The sequence below is a fragment of the Pecten maximus genome, chromosome 10 (assembly GCF_902652985.1).
Source record: "Pecten maximus chromosome 10, xPecMax1.1, whole genome shotgun sequence".
Lineage (NCBI taxonomy): Eukaryota > Metazoa > Mollusca > Bivalvia > Pectinida > Pectinidae > Pecten > Pecten maximus.
In genome coordinates, this window is record NC_047024.1 from 21110687 (window position 1) to 21134695 (window position 24009).

Below are 24009 nucleotides of genomic sequence, written 5' to 3' on the forward strand. Positions count from 1 at the left end.
CGTTTTCTAAGACTAACGGAAGACATGGATATTTACTGGTTCAAACTCGTGATAATAAAACCAGAACCAATCAATACTTAGTATGCTGTTTTGTTTTTAATCTAAAGAGATTTTACCTATCTTAAGTTTTTTTTAATCTAAAGAGATTTTACCTATCTGCAGGTTTTGTTTTAATATAAAGAGATTTTACCTATCTGAAGGTTTTCTACCTGTTAGATGCACAGTTATAAATGAATTTACACATGTAAAGAAAAATACTTCAAGACACATTTCATCTTAAATGAAATCAAGTCTCTATATCTCCAATAGTTTATATAAAACATTCAGCAACAACTCATTTTCTGATATATAAAGTTAGCTTGTAAGCTGAAGTCTAAAACTGATATAACCACTGCAAATGTTATTACTATAGATTAATAAGTTATAATTATACAATCTGAATACATGTACCATGGTAGTCCTCTATTTGTCGATAAAGTGAATAAAGATTCATCGAAATATGTGCAGTACTTTCAGAAAGGTAGACTTGATTTTATTTTTTAATTTAATTTTTTTAACATTAACATAAAGTGGCATGACCCTTAAGGCTGACAAAAAAGGACGCAATGTAAAACGAATTCCACAATTAACACCTTTGAATTCAATTAAAATTTTGTATTTTACCAAGAAATTAACTTCCATGTAGTGCTAATTCTGCAGAAAATAGATGGGTCTGGTCTCTTATTACATCATGGTAGGAGTACTGCACATGTGCATGGCATCTTTGATCGCATAACTGTCAACGAACAACATTGCTACGAAAATTACCAGAAAATCATCCGATGTACATGCAGCACCTTGGATACTGATAATGTTTCACTGAAGTCAAAGTTGTATATATAGAGATTGGAAACTTCATTTCTCCTAACTTGACAGGTTCCAGCATTGAATACTAAATAAATATCATATGCATGTTCCTGAATATATCTTTCAGTTACATTATGTAATAAGTTCTGCTAGTCTTATATTCAATACGTTACGAAATATAACAAATAAATTTCCCTTCCATTAATTAAATTTTCAAGTATGAAGGCTATACTGTATATATGGTACATAAATATATGTTTTCAAATACTACTAGTAATTTCCCTATGACAGAAAGCTAGGCATCCTTAAATGTTTATAGGAGTGAAAAACAGCATTTTTCTTCCTAATTATTTCTTTCTTCCTTCACATTTACTTTCTCAAATTAGTGCTGCTTAGGCGGATGTCATTAATTGTCGAGATCCTATCAGAGTCCTTACGCCATCAAGTAGGCCACCAAGACATTCCCCAACGGCACCACTCCCTCATGTTTAGCCCAAGAATACCACAATTACGCTTTTGATACTTAATCTTCAGTAATTTAAAGCCTGTTAAAAACTTCAAGGTCCAAATGAAATTTCCCATATTGAGAACTATATACATGTATATATGCAATTTTCCAGTTAGCCCCCTTATGTGTTAAGTAACCTCTTAGAATTTTACTTGCTGACTCATTGACACAAAAAGCATTTGATGGCTTTTTTTTGCCTTTGGTCATTTAGGAAAAATTAAGCTTTTGAAAATACCTATAATCTTCTGATGGATTTTGGTGATAGGATTCTTTGAATATGAAAGAGGAAATTATAGTAAATGAGTAAATATCCTGCTGGACTCGGGATAATTTATCAAAATTACCTCCACTAACAAAATTAATTTGAACATATTCAATAAGGCATCAACTGTTCTGTTTATTATACACTAGCCAAACTCATCCACCGGTACCGTATTTATCCTATAATGAGTCCAGAAGGACCAACACATACGCCATATTATTCAGCAAGAAGACAATGGCCAATGCCAGGTATGCTATTTCATTGTCTGGTTATAATCCAGGTATGCTATTTCATTGTCTGGTTATAATCCAGGTATGCTATTTCATTGTCTGGCAAACCAGGTATGCCATTTCATTGTCTTGTAATAATCCCAACTTGACAATTTTATTCAAATTTTGTGTTGGCCCTCTGGGCTACTTACAGGATAGATATGGCAATTGTTTACTCAAAGTAGGCAATGAGTCTATTGCTAATTGCCTAGGTGGGGTTAATAGTAATTAATACCATGATGAATACGGTAAGCAAAAAACCAGACCGAGACACATAATTTGTCAACAAGAAATTGTTTGCACATGTTATGAACAGGAAGCAAACTTTTTGTGATATATGATATGTAGGTATGTAGTATATATTGTGCATATTCCATGGAAAAGATTTTTCATAATAACAGTGAACATGATATATACTTATTATATACTCTGAAATCTTTCAAACAATCAGCTCCAGGGAATGTCCTTTATCAAAGGCTTCTAGCTGTATATTTCAAGCAACAAATACTTTATAGCCAAGATCATACTACTGTCTGTAGACTAAACAGCCAGTCTCATTAACAGTGGTCTGAACAGGCTCTGTTTGAAGATGTGCATGTTTTTGATGACAAAACATATTAAAAAATATACAAGCATATAAGATCTCTTTGTTGTCGTCTCTCTTGATAACAGTGTGTAATATTAATAATCGTGTTGTTGAAGCTGCAGTCTCGTGTGTGTTTTGGTATTGTTGAAAAAGTGTAACAGAAGCCCTCCCCGAGGCTCGAGGAGGCTCGGCACTGGTGCGTGGACCTGTTTTACGAGAAAATAACAGCTCCAGCGCTGACGTGTTAGTAAAACCATCTGGAATGAATATCTATTTACAAGAAATTATTCTACATAGACTTTCCAAAAAACTGTTCTGCCTTGAGATACGGCTAATTTAGAGTCCACATTAGTAGTATCAAATAAAGCGAGTCAGGCCCCTGTGTATGGTGTGCTTCCGAGTGTTCTGCCAGAACAGATCGAAACAAGTCCTTCATTTAAAGGGGCATTCCTTCGATCGGACATCAGAAACATGCACAATTTCTATTGATAAAATCTATGTTCGAATGATGATTATATGAGGGTTTGTGCCTACAGGTAATGAAATAAACACCGAAATGTACAGGGAAAAGGCGAATCCTATACAAATACTGTATGTCTTTGCGGTAATTAGTAATACTTCGGGTCAAATTAAGAATTTTCAGGACTTGATACTCGAAGAACTTTGGTTTATCTTGAGAGTAAAACTGCCGTATTAATGTAAAGATTACAACTTTTACCACTTGGGAAAAATACATATTTTCCAGTAAATTTAATTTTGATGACCTAAACTTTATTCAGATGAAGGAATGCTCCTTTAGGTACAAAACAAACCCATTGAATCAGACCCTCATAAAAAGAGATTACCAGCTAAGAATTGCAGGTATGTCTTGAATGTTTTCTTGATTTTTTCTGGAATTTACCATTACACTTAATTACATTTCTTAAAACAAACAAGAATATATGGACTTGAGAAATATTCAGAATTTACTGTTTTTTTTAAAGAAAAAGAAATGGAAAATAAGTTCTGTAGTAGTTGTCCTAGACTTGAGCATATACATAAATATACATTTTTACATGGATGTCATAATGATGGAAATTTTACGACATAGAGACCAAGCCCCAGGACAAAGGACCCAGGAGCCATTCCTAGAAACATGCATAATATATAGCTAATCATTTTTTATCTAAGGTCTTGCAAAAAACATGCTTTGAAAGGAAACATCTGAAGGCTAGTTATAGTATAGAACCAGACTTTCTTAAGCACCAACTATCAATATATTAATTAACTTCTATAATAACTATAATAGCCAATCACTTTAAGACGCCAGCTATTATATATAGCACTACCAAAAGAATTTGTATGGACCATTGAGGGAAATTTTTTTATTTATTTTAAAACACTTTTTTCTGTTGCCAATTAGACCTATAATTAAGAGTTTATTTTTTTTCTTATAAGGCACCAATAATGAAGAGTTATTTTTTTCTTGTGAGACACCCATAATTAAGAGTTTATTTTTACTTATAAGCCGCCCATAAATGTTTAAGAGCCAATTTTTTCTTATAAAATGTAATGAGGAGCTTTATGGTCTTCTATATATATCATGTTTGTATTTTCATCCTGCATATCTAAAATTTCAGACCATATACATCATCATGATAAGTGTTTGCTATGTACTTGCATATGTACAGTACAACTTTTGTAAGACAAATCTTTATTATGTATATGAATGTATATACAATCATGACTTTCACAAATAATATATTTGTTCATGACTGGAAATTCTATTTCGTCAAACCTTTCTGGTCCTGGTGATTCACTTTTAAGTGAAGTGCTGTTGTAAGAAGCCCTACTTTGATGTAGCAGACATGATACGTCTGACATTAAATCTGCTTCAGAGACAAAGCTCGAGTGTCCATTTCCTGTACCATAGCTTGTTTCTGGTAATTTCACTATAGTTACAAATGTATTGTGTAATAGGTACTGTGTTTATCACAAGCAGATCATACATGTATATAAATATTCTTTGATGTCTTCCAACATCTATTTCACAATATACTGTATATGACTTTTACAATCACTTACATGGAAAAAAACAACACGATGAGAAATTTACTTTCTGTCCTATTTTGAAATGTAATCAAGTCTAATTTTTAACGGCTGTTTGAAAATTGATTCCAGAAGTTCCAATGTCATAGCTAGAGAAGGCCATAGCAGTCATATATGAAATAATTTCATGGCCTATAGACAGTCCCCGGGGCCTGAAGTGTCGGCACATGTACATCTGGGCTTCTAGTAAATGTTTTACTTGTTGAATATTTTGTCAACAACTGCTGTACATGCAGAAAGCCTTATAGTGTTGGTATGTACATGAAACTGGTGTATATGGTATTTACAATGTAACAAGAGATTCCAGAGGGATCTTGGCGCCCACCATTGAATGATCTTTATTGGTTCTTTATGTCAAGAATGATCTTCTCCCTACTTTTTCTTTCTTTCTTCTGATACCAAGAACAAGTAGAATAAACATGTGAAGTTTGAGAAACATCCCTACAGTTCTTTCAAGAAATAGCTATAGCAAACTTCAATTTTAGAAAAAAAATCAAAATGGCCGCCTGTCTGCCATTTTCTTTTCCAGATAAATGTTCTAAATTGAATCGGCACAAATAGGTACCAAGGGAAACCTGCACACATGAAGTTTCAGGAATAATGAGTCACTCCAGTTCTTTTCAAAACATAGCTAACAATCTTCAATTCCCAAAATTCAAGATGGCCACTCGGCAGCCATTTTCTTTTCCAGATGAAAAGTCTAAATTGAATCGGCACAAATAGGTACCAAGCTTAAGGGAATCTTACACATTCAGCTTTAGGAATATCTCTCCAGTTCCTTTCAAGAAATAGCGAAAACACATATTGTTTATGGACAGATGACAGACGATGTTTTGATAAAACTATATTTCCTCAATGTTTGGATGGTGAATTAATTTACCAGCCTCAACAGAAAATATACATGATGTGTGGACAATACATTCCAAGCAGATGATGAGATACTGGCCATGTGTAAAGTGAAAATTAATCATTAAAATTGTACCACAAGTTTTTATCAGTCAGAATGATAATTTTCTTTTTTTACTTGCCATTTAAACAGAAAATCTTAAATTGATCAGCTTTTAGTTTTTTCTAAAAAGCATGAGATTTACACATTGTATTGATTTAAACATATTTTATTGTCTTGAAAATGACAAAAAGGATTAGGCACACGTTCTTACAACTTTAATCAGTATAACTTAAAATACATTTTATATAATAACGGCAGGTGCCAAAGGCATCCTGATGTTAAAAACAATATGAGTCTATTTACTGGAAAGGATAACACTTGCATTTAAACTTTGAGATATTCTATAGAATACATTTGATTCATTTAGTCATACCCAAACCACTTAAGACCAATTCACATCAGCTGCAATGGAAACAAATGTATTCTCCCAATTTTAGATAAATGGCTGCAAGTCCAACAGTTCTAGCGTGACCAGGATACATCTAGTACCCAACAAATGGAAATTACTCTCTCAGAAACATGTTTAACCTTTTGAGAAGGAGATTATAACTACAGTATGTATGGCCTTGGTGTTTCATGCTTACATGGCATAGGAATGGTATTCCTGGCCGAGGAAATCACCCATAAGCTGATGGAATCGCACTGAAGGGAATCTTGTCCAACATGTGTCATTGATCTATTGAATGGGCAGTAAAAGTATAGCATTGTCTGAATATGTATCCGCTCAGGTCTTGAAACCCAATGTATTGGACATTGACATTAAGCAGCATGCTCAATACCTAAAACAGATATATATTCTGCTTGCAATGATCTACTAAATGTCTGTAGAAAGCTCCTTGATACGAGAGAGATTCTGAAGGTCTATTTTTCCTGATGGCATTAAGTTACAGTAGGTAAAATACAACCTGGACGTATATATACGTATACAACACATGCAAAGAGCAGATCCATTTCTACTGTACAGTAAACTAATTCAAGAATCTGTTTTAAACAAATCTTGATAAACGGATCTCATTGTTCTGTCAACAGTGAGCTGATAGGAACCTGTTGTTCAGGAAGGTAGATCTATTTTTATTACACGGAGCAAATTTATGCATACCTAAACACTTAAAACAGCACTTAAATTAAACTGTTTTTTCTTTCTTTCTCTCGTTTTCTTTCTTTCTTTAAAAGGACAATTAAGTACCTATGTCATCATCATGAATGTTTGGGTTTAATCCTGTGAATTCTTATATCAATTACACTGGGATAATGTCACCAAATTCTTTATCTATCAGTCATATATATATATAGACTGAGGCCAACTCGATTTGCACTCTTCTCCTTCTAGAATATATCTTCCGGTCACTGGATTTGTAGCTCTTCTGCTTCTGCAAGATCTTCTACCTCTTCCGTCTCCAAGATGGAAGATTTATATATATATAATTATCTTCCAAGATGGCGGCAACCATGTTAAGTATGCGACTTACGAAGTGATGAGTTTCACTAGATAAGGATTTATGGCACATACACGCACACATTTAATTTGTGTTACAGTGTTTGAGAAAATTTAAAAACTTGTTTGTTTTGGGTTATGTTCTTCCGGTTAACTCGATTTACATATAACAGAATGCGATCTTCTGAGAAGGCTTCTCTTCTGAGAAGGGTGCAAATGAGTTGGCCTCTGGAATCACCTGCATGAACAAATAGTGTGTGCCCGAACAAAGAAGGCTTCCAAAAGTGCAATAATTAAACAATGCCCTCTCTCTGACGTAAAATAACCGGAAACTAGTACATCAGCATTTCAGATATATATATATAAATATTTATACTGTTTTTATTGAACCGTTTTACTGTATACGTACTAATTATATAAGGATGAGACATTTTACAACCAATTTTTTTAGAAATCTGTGCAGTGCTGTAAGATAACACATACCAATTTAGTAGAACTTCAACCTCATTCATTTACTCAACTGAAATAGTCAACACCACTTTTCGTTACTTCTGGTGGAATGAACAAGTACATGTATATCAGATCATTCTGTCGTTGAAATTTTCTTTATACATTTGTGTAGCTCTACCACATTTCAATCTAGTCATGATCACCAGGAATAATATAATTATTGAGTCGACTGGCACAAAATGTACTAGGTCAAGTATCTATAAATGTATATTTAGAACCTGTAGAGGGATGAAGATGGTGTTGGATCCATTTGAGTGATTTTGTGTAAAAGTACATATTGGTAATGACTTCTTACCAACATTTATATACAGAATGGTGTATGTAGTCAGCTTAGTTTTAGGTACCATATCTATCTGGCAATACGCGCTATAGACCATCCATATCTACAGCACCTTAGGGCAAATCCTAACAAATGCTATATAATTATCCTGAAATAAGCCCATGTCTGACAATAAGCCCCTCCATGTCTATACTGCAGCTCAGCGAAAATGCTAACAAATGCTACAGCATTGTCTTGAAATAAGCCCATGTCTGACAATAAGCCCATCCATGTCTACTGCAGCTCAGTGAAAATGCTAACAAATGCTACAGCGTTGTCCTGAAATAAGCCCATGTCTGACAATAAGCCCATCCATGTCTACTGCAGCTCAGTGAAAATGCTAACAAATGCTACAGCGTTGTCTTGAAATAAGCCCATGTCTGACAAGAAGCCGCTCCATGCCTACTAGTACTGAGCTCAGTGAAAATGCTAACAAACGCTACAACGTTGTCTTGAAATAAGCCCATGTCTGACAATAAGCCCATCCATGTCTATACTGCAGCTCAGTGAAAATGCTAACAAATGCTACAGCATTGTCTTGAAATAAGCCCACCTCCAAAATTGAGTCAAAAGTGACGTTATATAATCAGATCTCTCTATAGCTAGCATCTATAGAGCTGACATAATCTACATTATGCAAGAACAGAAGACCTATCTCAGAGACTCTGAATATAATGTAATACTTCCATTGTACTCTGTCTGCTTCAGTACAAACTGGTAATGCGGTATGCGGTAGAGGCATCAACAGGTATTCCAGACATATTAGAACTGACAGTAAGTACGAATGATCAGCTGATACGGTTCTGTACATACATGTCGACCACAGATACAGCAGGAAATAGAACAAGAAAGATATGAACGTGACAGTAATGTATATACAACAGTTATATAATCATAAATACCAGATACCTAAAATTATCACAAATTCCATGCAAAATTTAATGTATACTATTCTATCAGAAATATTTTAACAGTTTTTCACTGAATTCCTACAAAACAATTTACCATTTACTACAATATACAGAGATGATATTTGCATAGTTGCCAGCATCTTGTAATTTTCATTAAGAAGACTGCAGGTGGTCAAAATTTCAAGCCCCAAGAAAAGATCATTCGTACATTTGAAAAACTCACAAAAAAAAACATGTTTAAAGCTACTACTGGAGCAATTGGACTTTTAAAAATTTTGAACAATTAAAAGATTTACTGGTAATTCATGTATAAAATGTGTGTAGGTACGTGCCTCCCTACAAAATAGGGATGGCTATAATTAGCAAGTATCACTATGTATTTTAACTTAGCTGAACTTTTAGCTGCCTGTATATTCAGATCATATATATATACAAAATTGTAGTTCATATATATTTAAACATATGATAAGATATAACAATGTTTTTGTTGTGATGTTACTCTAGTGTTATTGTGAATCTTCTTTTATCCCTTTCTCAAAATTTATCGCAACGGTTTTCAAACGTTATTAGATTTGGTAACTGAATCACATTATCAAGTAATATAAGGAATTTCAAATGCCAACATGTACAGTTCCTTGAGTAAAGGAATATTCCCTCACGTCCAGCCTGCTTCTTGATTTATCCAGGCTGAGTGAATGTCCCTATATCCTTTCATCTTGCTTTTTTGACAAAAGTCCTTGTGATGCAGTTGCATATTTTATTCAATTTCCTAACTGAAAATTTTCATAAAGTCTTAAAAAAAAAAAAACAGCAAATTTTTTTACACTTGTTACTTCTATTGATTGAATGATGAATGATACTTATATAATTATCAGTTTTAAAAACGAAGTCTCTGATAAATATACAGAAGACTAGTTGAGAACAGCTGTAATCTCTGGCAACCTATCGTAGATAAATGCTAATCAACGCACCATCTTGCAGATCAGTGTCATACAAGCGTTTAAAATACTACTGGGTGAGTAAATCCAGACTATAGCAGCCTATCACTTTACAGAGCATGGCAATTTGAGGTACTTAGAAGTAAACTGGCTTCTCTACAGCAGTGTAATAGGGGCTCATTTACTCCGACCATTTCTGGTACTAACTGTTTGAAGTGTTGTCAGCATAGAAAAGCTATAATATATCTATAAATATAACAAGGTTTTCACTTCAAATTTCAATTTCTTTTCTGCACATTTGCCAACTTTCTGGGATTTCCATAGAGGAAGCATGCACAGCATGCAGTCAAAAATTTAAAATCTTAGGAAAGTATATATCGGAACACTTCCTTTTGACAAAACATGCAGCTAGAGATCTAGAGTGCCTTGAAAAGTACACAAAACAAACATGTTTTAAGTTTTTCTTCCTGATGGACAATTCAACTGGTCTTTCAATTTTTGACATTATTGATAGTTAAGGAATTTTACTGTTGAATTATGTCTAACATTAGGTTAAAAAATTGGGATCAAATTTAAATCCAAAATTGAGAGAATTGACAATTATATCTGCAGCTGTTACTTAGTTTAATAAATTAAAATTTTTGCATCATTTATCTAAAAGAATAAAGATATATATACTGTATTGATATCTGCAATATTTACATAAATTTGCTTGAAACACACACATATACATGTGTAACAGGAGAGGAGAAAATGTAGCAGCCAGACCGGGGTTCGAACCCGGGACCCTCCGAACTCTATACGGAGACTCTACCACCGAGCTACCTGGTCACCGATGATCGACCCGCTACACATGTATAGATTGTTATAAATGTATAAATATATGTGTTAATTTTTCTGTATTTTATTTTTTTAACTAACATGGCCATGGGTATATATACATATATACTATAATGCTAACTGGGTATATCAGGTCTAAGATGTGTAACAAACTAGAATTAGAAATCAATACATGAGATACTGGTATTCATATCAAAGTGCCATATATAGTATTTATAGTGTGAATCTGTCCTTGAACTTTTCATCCAATCCGATCATGCATCATAAAAGATATTTGTTTCAGGACAATGTACATATATACATATATATATATGTATATCGATCAGTAATGATAGTTACTGGATATCGGTAATCATATTTACTGGCTGCCATTTATCTAGTTCTTGTATATAGCTTTACTTACCATAAATTACCAGATATTATTATTAGTGAGAGTTACTGTCAAGCCCTATAGCTATTTGTTTTCAGTGCTACTCAATTCCCTGAACAAATATAGGTCATTGATTTACAGATTGTTTATAGGCTGTTCTATATAAATCTCTCATCTCCAGAGTGTCAACACTGCCTTCCCACAACCTATATTGCACAGATCCAATAAATCTAACCCATTTATTTTGTTTCAAGGACCAGAGAAATCACAGTTAGTGTATGAAAAGCGATGAAGAGAAAATTATATTGGTAACACATGCCTGGTCCTACAGCGTGTTCCCAGGCGTCTAATAAAATGGAGGCATTACCTAAACATAAACATATAATATATGAACTCTCACAACGACCTGGCTGGATCTATTGTATGTACACAGACTGAATCTCTCAAACAGAATTAATGGCCATCAATCAAAATTAAACCCATCTGTTAATTGCAGCCAGAAATTTACAAAATGAATGAGGTTGATACTGTTTTTCTGTAATTTTTTGTCAATTCATAATTTTAGCCACATATGAAGTTATAGCTTTAGTACACCACAAAATCTACAAATCATAAATGTGCACCCTTACAAATATGAATATTGTAATCTTTCAAAACATACTATACATTTCTGTTGTACATGTTGAAATACTGATTTATCAATATGTATCACTGAATATTTAATGCTTAATTTTTTTTTTAGATTATATTTTGTAAGAATTTAACAGTTACATTAACATGTACATATATATACTCAATCAGCAAATATAATGCAAAGGAAAACTGCTCAATGTACCATGAAATACAAAGATGGAAAAGCTAGATAGCAAATACATATGCAATAAATAAGCCTAAAGATATTTTAATAGGTTCATATATATATTTCATTATAATGAATAGCAATGAATACTAAATAAGTGAAGAAAATTTTCTTTTATTTTTACTTAAGTATTATATAATATATTATATTAGACTATTTATTTACATATTTATGTATTATATGAAACAATAAGATTTTTTGGGCATTACAAAACTATAATTCACACATATGGTATTTATGATTTAAAATATCTTACAGGTATATCATTATATCATGCCCACTGTGTATATATGTGGGTGGATAGATCAGGCCTTGCAGGTGGTTGCCACAGGTATGACATGATTTGTGAATGGGTTATACCTGTCATTATTGATTCATATCCTGTATTGCTGTATGTAATGTTTACTGTATGTATGGTAAATGCTAATGACATCACAGTTCTGACCACATATGTCAATAGTGTCACGGCACAATATTAACCTTAAAAATTGTTATTCTTTTAAGAAAATTAACAAGATTTTCCTTTCATTTATTAAATATTTCTCAAATGACCTGAGGATGAACCTGATGACAACATTTGAAATATGTGGAATTTCTTTTCTTTCTAAATACGACATATGTCCCTGACTCACTCGATCCACTCAATAACCTTTGTTATGTTGACAATATTTTTTTTTATTAAAACAGGAGTGTTTACAATCAAACAAAAACAATTTTGTAGGAATCATTTTGGTAAGAAAGACATTATATATTCAAGAAAATAATTATCATAAAGGAAAGAGCGCAAGCTAATTTATTCTCATCGATTTTCCAGTGATAAACACTCTCCAAGCATGAAACTTGAAAGCCTTGCAGACCTAACCGAATACTGCCAACAACAGTAGCTTTAAGCTTGCTTTCTGCTACCGGGGAAAAAAAACATTGGTTGTAGGGTAAATAATAAATGTAAATAAATACATACCCAAATCAGTGATATACAAACAGCAGACAAAACCCGCAAACACAGAACTTTGGATTCCAACCTCATTTTGAACGTATATTTCTGCTACATTTCACATACGAATCTTTCACCACTGTGTTACTTCCGCTTTAGTTTTCCTTTGTGACAGCAGAGGTCAACACCGTCGCTGTCTCGGAACGTCTCGGACTCTTACCCTGACATCGAAACAAAACAAAAAATAACTCGAAATAACACGTGTGGAGGGGTGCATACGACAACGTTTCTATATGACTGGACAGTTTATATTAGTGGTTTCGTGCAGTTAGACGACATAGAAGGTTAAACGTTATGATTATGTTATCATATGCATATGAAGCTTTATGCTCTAATCAGTGAATACGTACTTATTACTTTAGCTAGAGGTGTCAACGTGCACCTAGATGTAAACATCCACTTATCACAGGGGAATGAGCTATTGGTAACTATTTTTTAATTTGTATTATGCTACATATTAATATTGTTTGAATACTTATTAACATTCACATACAAACGAAATAACTGTAAGAAAACAATGAAACTGAACCATATCTGGTGATATAATTTGTTTTGGGGAAGTAATGAAAATTGAGCACTATAAAAGTGTTGGTATGTTTCTGCATATAGCCTAATAGATTATTTTAGATAATATTTCAAGTCCCTGTGTATTCGGGGTATTGTGAATGTTATTGAGAATGAATCAGTATTTACCTTGAATTGCATGATTTATTTTCTATGATAATGAGATGTTTTTGCTTTAAAATTCATAGGCAAAGTATGAATTAAAATATTAAAACAATAATTCAAAACTACGAGGTTCATTGCTGGGATGATGATCATAAACTCTACCCTGGTCCCATAATTGTAAAAGACACATGAATTGACTACTGAAGCCTCTTCATCTAAATGACTTCCACTGTTATGCACCATGTTCTTTAGCTTCAAAACAATAATGACAACAAAATGTTAGTATTTGTTCATTTTCAGATCACCAGGATAAAGTCCAGGGGAGCTATTGCTAATTATACCCCCAGCATCGGCAGCGTTCATAGAGATATAGTTTTAAAGTTTTTATAAAACATTATTGTGTCAATACAAATGAGAATACAGTGAGTTCCTTGTGACAAGACCTTTCCATTGGTACTACATTAGTGCACCTCCTGACCTTATATAAGCGTGACCTTTGACCTACTTTTAAAAAACAGTATCTTAACAAGATAGGGCTTTCATATTTGACAGGCTTGTTCCTTGTGACAAAATCTTTTCCATTACCACAAGGGGGACCTGCTGGCCTTGACCTGTGGACTTGCTGTTCCTTGTGAATAGACCTTAAATTCCATTGGTAGATGTTTTACGTTGATGGACCTGCTGACCTTGACTGTGACTTCGACATGCTTTAAGAAAAACCTGTAACCTAGGCTACAGTATGTTAACTGTATGAGATAGGACTTTAACATTTGAAGTGTATTCCTTGCCATTGGTACTACATTTGTGGATCTGCTCACCTTGACAGTGACCTTTGACCTATTTTTAAAAACTTAATTCTGAATTTCAAGCCACTTGGTGAGATATGTTGTCTTCTGACAACTCTTGTTTCTTGTTAACCTCCACCCAGAGATCTCTTCTCATGGAGTAAATATAAACATTCTCTTCAGGTTACATGATGGCATCATCCTAATTATTCAATATATTGGATGTATAATGCATGGTTGCCTCTTCTTTTGGGACTTCTAGTCTTCTACAACTTATATAATGCCTGTCAGCATTTTCCCAGTCATTTGCTGTCACAGTGTTTCTCTTCCTTCCACACTGTCTTTTACCAACACCTATTCCTATCAAGTTTTCAAACTTTGATGATCGTTTTAATTGTTGCAATAGCTATAGTGTATTGGTGATTTGCCAAGGGACTATCGTTCATTGTCCGGCTTGAGTGAAGTACAGCTTTTAGTCAACATTTACAGTTTCCACAGGAAAGAAAAAAGACGTTAAGCAAGCGTAACAGAGTGCATGATTAAGCCTTACCAGGAAGTCTTAAAAGATTGTCCAATATTCAAACTACTATAGTTAATTCAGAGACTTGTGATATATTTAATTCTTGGGCTAATTATAAAAATATTTTTACAGGTGACAGACTTTGATCATTCTGATGTCATCTACAAGAACAGCACTCCTGATGGGGAAGATGGGATTTGGATCATACTGCCAGCGAAGACTGCTTCATCAAATAACAAAAAGAAGCAGAGTAATCATGGAGCGTAAACAAAATCTATTGCGAGTTGTGGGCTTGCATGTTGAGGCCCCTTCTGACACCTCAGTAGGATCTATTGATTGTGACAGGATCAAAAGTTTCCAACAGCATGTTCCTGTAATGGCAGAGATGGTGATGGAACATCTCCAACCAAAAAATGAACAGGTAACAGTCGGACAAGTTTTCACTTATCTTTCTTACTTACAAGCAAAACTGGATCTTATTTGATCCTGGATCTAAACTTGCTCTGTTCAAACTAAACTATCGCCTGCTCTATATCTCTGTATGAAACTCTCTCAGTTTTCATTTAATTCTTACCTCTCATGTGCAGCATTTGTTGTACTTGCTTTTTCAGTAATATTTACCCAATTTTGTTATAATTCATTAGACTTTTTCGAGTGGAAAAATTAAAATCTAAATGAGTTCCACATCAGTGTAGATAAAATCAGACCTCATTACAGTTCTTTATTTTTTTTGTTTTTTTTTTGTTTTTGTAATTTGTCACAGGTTAAGACACTTTAATTGTATTGATCTAAGTTCAAATTGAAATATATAGTTTACCTTTATACAACATATGACAAATTACCAATTTGAAATACAGTTTATTGTTTTCCTGACAGAAGAATTAAATCATACCATTTTACAGCTTTACATTGACATGACCTTTGGTGGTGGAGGTCACACCAGAAATATACTCTCTCACGCACCCAAGGCAAGAGTGATATGTGTCGATCGGGATCCAACAGCCATCTCTATAGCCCAGGAACTGGCCAAGAGCTTCAGGTAATAGGATCGAGTCACAGTATCTGATTGTACAGAGGTCAAGGTCACAGTAGCTGGTGATACAGAGGTCATGTTAAGGTCACAGTAGCTGATGGTACAGTGGTCAAGTTAAGGTCACAGAAGCTGATGGTACAGAAGTCAAGATAGGGTCACAGTAATTGACAGTACAGAGGTCAAGTTAGGGTCACAATAGCTGGTAAAATATAGGTCAAGTTAAGGTCAGAGTAGCTGGTAGTATAGAGGTCAAGTTAAGGTCACAGAAGCTGATGGTACAGAGGTCAAGTTAGGATCACAATAATTGTTGGTACAGTGGTCAAGTTATGGTCACAATAGCTGGTGATACAGAGGTTAAGTTAAGGTCAGAGTAGCTGGTGGTATAGAGGTCAAGTTAAGGTCACAGAACCTGATGGTACAACGATCAAGTTAGGATCACATGTATTAGCTGGTAGTACAGAGTTCAAGTTAAGGTCACAGTAGCTGGCGGGACAGAGCTCAAGTAACACTAACTGATGGTACAGTGGTCAAGGTATTGGTAGGGTCGGTACAGTGGTCAAGGTATTGGTAGGGTCACAATAGCTAATGGTATGTAGGTCAAGTTTGGGTCACAATAGCTAATGGTATGTAGGTCAAGTTTGGGTTACAATAGATTATGGTAAATAGGTCAATTTAGGGTCACAATTGCCACCAGTACAGAGGTCAAGTTAGTGTCACTGAGTCACTGTAGCTGAAAGTAGAGAGGTCAAATAGAAGTCAAGGTAGCAGATGGTGACGAGGTCAAGTGAGGGTCACAATAGCTTATTCAATGTAAAGAGGTCAAGTTAGGGTCACAGCAGTTGATAGTACAAAGGTTAGCTAGGGGTCACATTAGCTTTTGATGACAGGTTCGAGTGAGGGTCACAGTAGTTGATGGCACTACAGAGGTGAAGTGTTGGATCATGAAAAAAAATCATTTTGTACTATTAATTTTCTTGAAAATTCATTTATGTCAGAGAAAATGTGCAATACTTCATTATAATAAACAATTCTTCACAACTGTTTGCTAACAATGTATATCAGTTATGTATGTGTTGCTTCTGAACAACTCTGTCAAACCCTACCTACCATTTACACATGCATCAATGTTTTTCTAGTCCTGGCCAGATCCTGACCTGTCACTCAAAGTTTTCACTGATCCACACACTCCTGCCCGAGTTAGGCGTGACCCCCGGTACAGTGAATGGTGTGCTGTTTGATGTTGGGGCATCATCCATGCAGTTTGATGAAGGAAAGCGTGGTTTCGCCCTCAGTGTAGACGGACCACTGGACATGAGGATGGACCAAAGCAGGTCAGTTATTTACTGTGGATTTTTTTTTTAAAAGGATCATATTACACTGTATAGAATTGTATACACAATTTTTTTGCCTGGATGGAGACAGCTTAATTTTGGCCTTATTTCAATTGAAATTTATTTATTGTCAAGTCATGTAAAAAGTTGCATATTTGTAATTTGAAGTGTATAGCAGGGATTGGGAAGGCCAAGTCTAGGTATGGGCCATTTACCACTGTTTTTCAAATTCTTATGAGCCTTTTTCTCTTTGTTTATGTTTAGACTTTCAAATTTCTATGGGCCATAAAGACTTTGTATGCCCTATGGCCCATGGCCCCTGTCCTTCCCAAGCCCTGGTATAGTCCAAGTTTATAACACAAAAAGTAACCCAGCAATCACTTGTATATTTTTGAATAATCTCCTGCTATACAGAATATTGTAGACTGCTATACAGAATGTCGTAGACACTTTATATTGAGCTAACACAACTGAGATATAATCAAGTATCACGAAGTTGCTTGAAGAGAGATCTTTTCATTGTCTGCTTAACATGGGCTCACTCTGTGACAGTGGCAGCATAGATTAGAGAAGGAAAATAACTCTATATTACTGTAAATGTATTTAATTTGACACACTCAAATTTTAGGGCAAAACAAAATTAAAACAAATTAGGGGAATGATGGTGCACCAATAATGATTGCCATAGAAACCAATGTAGATAAACTACAATTAGCGCAATCTTAATTCAGCCGAATGCTTCCTGTGCAAAAAAAGCTTAAATAAGATTACCACAAAAATATGTATATTTACAGTGTCTTGTAATTTTGAATTGCAAACCCCATCTGATCTTTGGTTCCTTCTGTTTTAACTGTAACAGCATGGATTAGCAATGGGAGATAACTACATATTGTCCAATTGATTTGAAATGTAAGCCTCTTATGATTTCGCCCACATATGAAATGAAGCAAAACAAGATCTGATTAATTTTTTAAGTAATTTCCTTTTGGTAATGCAGCTTCAGCGACATTTATGAAAAATGAAGTAAAATGCCTAAGAACAGATGACCCCTAGTTCTGACCATCTCTTGTCTCTATTACAGTAATAACAAGGAACCCACAGCAGCTGATATCGTTAATAGTTTTGATGAGCAAGAGCTGGGGTTCATCATCAAGAGATACAGTGGGGAGAAGAGTGCCATGAAGATTGCTCATGCCATTGTGGAGGCACGCTCAGCGTTTGGTAGAATCTCCCGTACACAACAGTTGGCCGACATCATTGCCAGTGCCTTCCCAGAGTAGGTATCAAGGTCTTAAAGAAAGGAGTAATGAAATAAGAACCCTCGGCTAAGACTAGCATCCTCTCACACTCTAGGTGCATGCCCTACCAATAGGTTAATGAGAAAGACCCACCTGGGAGGTCTTGCAAGGTGTAACTCCCTCATTTAAAAAAATGAAAATACAACCCAGATGTTTGAGCTCAAAGTAAGCATCTCAATCTGATATAGTTAAGCTTACATTTGGATTGGTCAATGGTTCCAAAATTGTAATGGGAAGGAACAATGAAAATTACCCTACTTGTGTTTGGGCCCAAACTAGTGACCTGTTTCTTTCTGTATGTGCATGGCCTACTTCTAGGCTACATGGGAATTTGCACCAGTGAGGTCTAGTGAGATGATTTTTTTCTCTCAACTTTTACATAAGTACCCCAAAACCATGGTAATGTTTAGTGATGGGAATCGGATGAGATTTTTGTAACAGATTAATCAGAACAATTGAATGACTTTTTCCTATCAATTATTGATTATAATCAGATTTTGTTACCTGATGGTAAATTTTGTGAAAACCGTTCAAAGGTTACTCATAAAAGCTTTATACAACATTCATGCACTATTACTATTTTCTAGAACCAAATGTAATGCCAAACATTCGAAGAACTTGCACCAGGTTTCTATTAAAGTATCAAAAGGACTCCCATCATGTAATTAGCAATGAAGAAACTAAACGTCCAAGAACGATTCCGGAATACAGGAAAATTCTGGATGAAATTTCACTGATCAATTATGATATTTTACGATCGATAATGCTAGAATTATTTCCGATTGAGTAATTTTCTATTATAATTGAAGATCGGTCCACCACTAGTAATATGTATTTCTTATACACATATAACATATATTTTGTACATACAATGTATTTATGTAAGTAAGGAAGAAGAGATTTTTTTTATATGATTTCTTCATAGATTTATAAATACATTATTACTTTCATTTGCAGAATTTTACATTATGGTCGGAAGGACAAATTAAAACGTTCCTCTCATGTAGCTACACAGACATTCATGGCACTGCGGATATTCGTAAACAATGAGTTGAATGAGTTAAACAATGGACTGGAAGTGGCGAATCATTATCTCCGACCAGGCGGAAGATGTGTGACCTTGACCTTTCACTCCTTAGAGGACCGCATCGTTAAACGGCACTTTCATGACATAGATTTGGACACTAAACCTAACCTAAGTCTCCGTCAAATGAGATACAACCAGGTTTCCACTGCTGAAATGAAACAGATTCTGAACAAAAAATGGGAGCCAATGAGCAAGCGGATTGTTGTCCCTTCACCCTCTGAATGTGAAAGTAATCCACGTGCACGGTCTGCCAAGCTGCGTGCTGCTGTCAAAAGTTAAAAAGAAGAAAAAAAAAGAAAGTTGAGAGAAGAAAAAAGTAGAAGTGCTAAGTTTGAAAATGCTCTTTTCAGAGGAACCGTTAAATATTTTGTTAAAAAACGAAAAGAGAGTATTGTGACTACTAGCTGAAAGAATAAATATATTAACTGCCTATTCTTTTATAATTCTTTCTATGAAATTGTGGGCGACATACCAGTGACATTTATACCATTTGTTACATTGTGTGATGTTAAACATCCATCAATCTCTCACTTTATTCCATCTGCATCACTATTTCTGGACAAAAGCTTGTGTCAAAGTTGACAAATCAAGCTGAAACAATTCATTGCAATCTTGATAATATTAAATTATCTCTCATTAAATTTGAAAAGAGCCAACTGTAAAATAGAGTAGAAATTTACTGTTTATAATATACAAATAAAAAAAACACCACCTTTTCAGTTTATACAAAACAAAAATTTTATTGCTGGATTTCTGATGAACAATTTAATACATGTACATATATTCAGATTTCTGTAAAACTAGACATTTTTACATACTGATTTTTATGTCATCTTTTAGGGAAAAAATACAACTAATATAATTTATCATTCAATGCAAGTATAATGTATATACTATTGATTATTACACCATAAACATTAATGTCAACTAAATATGTGTGCTGTGATAAAACAAACCTAAAATCAATTTCTCACAAAATACTGGTCACAGAATGGACTCGTCCTGCTAATTGTAATTATTCTCAGCAGTATTGATAAGCAAAGTTTAAAACGTGTATTTAAAGTGAATTTTGTCACACTTTACCTCTTCATCAATGCTAAAAAGTTCCAAAGTAAGGCAGAATACAATGCTTTGAGGGCTAAACCAGAAACATATATAAGGAAAGGTTATTTTTTCTACTGGTAAGGAGAATGGTCATGCACCATGGAGCTAAAAAATAATCTGCCGGCAAATATTTGTCAAAGTTTGATGTGAAGCTTTAAGTTCCAATGAAATGTTGACAGACTGACAACAAGTGACGAATGACACCACAGTGTAATTACGCTGGCAATTTCGACCAGATCACCTAATAATATCTATTACCTTGGTAACAGGTTATCTTCCCATAACATTCCTCACCTACACACATTCTCCCTTCCTCACACACATTATGGTTGTGGAAAAAGACCAGTCTGTGCTGTCGTGGTTGTGTCTTTGGGAAAGACACTTTACCCTAATTACTCTGGATGGCATGTGACAGGCCTCTCGTATGATGTTCAGTGAGGTAGTCACCAACTACTACAAGGAGACCAGGCCTCAAAATGACCCTGGATGTTTGCTGGACAATAAACCCAGCAAACAAACATCCTCACACTCGCACACACATACAGAGATCTAAATCTCATCGCTGTCATAAACATGTGCCGCTACCGGTATCTTTTAATTACATGTTATGTATATAGATACACAAATAAAATAATCACATTGTGTCATGAAGCACCAAATACAGTAGCTACAGTTGTATTCGAAGTCAATAGCTAGAATAAATACTGAGTGTGTTCATGGTATTCTTTTCTAAGAATCAGGGTCTGCAATTCAACACACTCTCCTAAATCATTCTTAATTGAGTGACAGTATGTATATTTTAACTTTAAAAATCAAAGAATAATTCACAGATAAAAATTCTTCATTATCAATCAAACTGGGTAACCAAGAAACCTAGACATTCAAATTACAGCAAGTCCCAATTTATCTTGCATCCTCCCCGTTCTGAAAAATGTGATCAGAACTTTAACAGGGTTTGCTATCAATCATGACCAGACCAGTAAACTACCAATAGCCCACAAAACATATTTTTCACATAATGAACCTGACATGGGCTTATTATTGGCCAATGGCTTATTTATTACCAGACATTGACTTATTACCAGACATGGGCTTATTACCAAACATGGAATTATTACCAGACATGGGCTTATCACCAAACATGGAATTATTACCAGACATGGGCTTATCACCAAACATGGAATTATTACCAGACATGGGCTTATCACCAAACATGGAATTATTACCAGACATGGGCTTATCACCAAACATGGAATTATTACCAGACATGGGCTTATCACCAAACATGGAATTATTACCAGACATGGGCTTATCACCAGACATGGAATTATTACCAGACATGGGCTTATCACCAGACATGGAATTATTACCAGACATGGGCTTATCACCAGACATGGAATTATTACCAGACATGGGCTTATCACCAGATATGGAATTATTACCAGACATGGGCTTATCACCAGACATGGAATTATTACCAGACATAGACTTATTACCAGACATGGAATTATTACCAGACATGGGCTTATTACCAGACATGGAATTATTACCAGACATGGGCTTATCACCAAACATGGAATTATTACCAGACATGGGCTTATTACCTGACATACTTATTAACATGCATCAGCTTATTATCCAACATGGGCTTATCACCAGAAATGGGCTTTTTACCCAACATGGGCTTATCACCAGAAATGGGCTTTTTACCCAACATGGGCTTATTACCAGGCATGGGCTAATTGTAGGACATACAGCTAGACTACTATATACTTCTATACCAGCCCTATATTTCCATCCTGCAAATTTCAGGGGGATGCGTTAATGTAGATTATGAAAAGGATTCAAGTGATCGACAACATTACCCTGGGATTTTTGAAGATGTACATTTCCCACTAAGTGTACATGTATATCAAAATCTTGACTTTTGAAAACATTAAAATGACAAATACTATATATAAAAAAATCCCAAACTCTCTTATAGATAAAATCAAATTGATAAGATCTGATAAATAGCCCACGTCATACATGATTATGGCAATGTTCCATAACAATCACTCGTACATGGATACCAGATTTTTTGACACACCGTAGACCTGTGTGACTACAAAATTACTGATTCAGATGTTCAATTATCTCATTGGATAAACACAGTTACAACTGAAATATTACAAAGGTTACAAAATATAATAAGGTTTTATCTACCCAGATAGAACAATCTTTTGATAGATCATAACTAGGTATTAGATCTGTTGTAAAGAAATAAAAAAAAAAGTTATGAAATTAATAAGATACATTTACACTCAAAAAAGAATTACACATAATTATATGTCTCGTCTGTCGTACTTCATCAGTATAGTAAGTTTTAAGCAAATTCCAAAATTCCCTATAATTTCAGAATTTTTTCCAAAAACAAGAGGCCCAGAGGGCCTGAATCGCTCACCTGGTTTCATGAGATATGAAACAAGAATGATGCTTAAGTATATTTGTCGCTGGTATTGCTATGTCAATATATATCATAAGCATTTTATATGGGTACATGTACATTGGTTTTATTTTAATACTAAAAATACCAAAAGGTGCATTAATCCATGAAATGAAATTGACTTTTGGCGCGACCCCAAAGGGATGCTACCACACAAATGTGAGTGATATCCGTCGATCCATTGCTTAGTTTCAGAGAAGATCTTGTTTAGACCAATTGACCCCTTTTGACCCTGCCCTCTGCCCCCTGGGGGGTCAGTTCCTTCCTTTATACAATTTTGAATCCCTACCCCAATAGGATGCTAATAGTCAAATATGAGCTGTTTCAGAGAAGTTGTTCATATCAATTTAGCAAAATTGACCCCTTTTGGCCCAGCCCCTCAGCCTCCAAGGGGTCGGCCCCATCATTTATACAATTTTGCATCCTTAACCCAAGGGAATGCTACCAGTCACATATTAAAGATATCCATTGCTTAGTTTCAGAGAAAAAGTTGTTTATATCAATTCTGCCAAAATAACCCCTTTTGGCCCCGCCTCTTAGGTCCCCTGGGATCAGCCCTGTCATTTGTACAATTTTGAATCCCTACCCCAATAGGATGCTAATAGTCAAATATGAGCTGTTTCAGAGAAGTTGTTCATATCAATTTAGCAAAATTGACCCCTTTTGGCCCAGCCCCTCAGCCTCCAAGGGGTCGGCCCCATCATTTATACAATTTTGCATCCTTAACCCAAGGGAATGCTACCAGTCACATATTAAAGATATCCATTGCTTAGTTTCAGAGAAAAAGTTGTTTATATCAATTCTGCCAAAATAACCCCTTTTGGCCCCGCCTCTTAGGTCCCCTGGGATCAGCCCTGTCATTTGTACAATTTTGAATCCCTACCCCAAAGCGATTCTCACAGTCAAAATTGAGCAATATATATTGCTTAGTTTCAGAGGAGAAGTTGTTCATATCAATTTAGCCAAATTGACCCCTCTTGGCCCCGCCCCTCAGGCCCCCAGGGGTCAGCCAC

The 24009-nt window shown here is 34.8% G+C and overlaps 2 protein-coding genes across 3 annotated transcripts in view; one reads left to right on the plus strand and one right to left on the minus strand.

The window, feature by feature from the left end:
* Positions 1 to 12777, minus strand: part of LOC117335546 (CD151 antigen-like) — a 42865-nt gene extending 30088 nt beyond the window's left edge. The window contains exon 1 of the mRNA XM_033895618.1: positions 12652 to 12777. Coding sequence (XP_033751509.1) covers positions 12652 to 12717 — 66 coding nt within the window. The 5' untranslated portion in view covers positions 12718 to 12777. The remainder of the gene's footprint in view (positions 1 to 12651) is intronic.
* Positions 12778 to 12842: 65 nt separating this feature from the next.
* Positions 12843 to 19837, plus strand: LOC117335929 (probable methyltransferase-like protein 15). Of its 2 annotated transcripts, none has more exons than XM_033896212.1 (6): positions 12843 to 12968; positions 14791 to 15079; positions 15561 to 15697; positions 16828 to 17022; positions 18104 to 18298; positions 19278 to 19837. In XM_033896212.1, exons 2-6 carry the CDS (start codon positions 14813 to 14815, stop codon positions 19684 to 19686), a joined length of 1203 nt encoding a protein of 400 aa, XP_033752103.1. In that variant the 5' UTR covers positions 12843 to 12968; positions 14791 to 14812; the 3' UTR covers positions 19687 to 19837. The 2 variants fall into 2 exon arrangements, with proteins under 2 accessions (XP_033752103.1, XP_033752104.1); XM_033896213.1 differs by having other exon boundaries at positions 12867 to 13108.
* The last annotated feature ends 4172 nt before the right edge of the window (positions 19838 to 24009 follow it).

Coding starts and splice junctions, on each gene's coding strand:
- LOC117335929 (XM_033896212.1), top strand. CDS start 14,813: ATGTCATCTACAAGAACAGCACTCCTGATGGGGAAGATGGGATTTGGA. Junction 15,698..16,827: donor GAACTGGCCAAGAGCTTCAG/GTAATAGGATCG, acceptor ATGTTTTTCTAG/TCCTGGCCAGATCCTGACCT. Junction 18,299..19,277: donor ATTGCCAGTGCCTTCCCAGA/GTAGGTATCAAG, acceptor TTTCATTTGCAG/AATTTTACATTATGGTCGGA.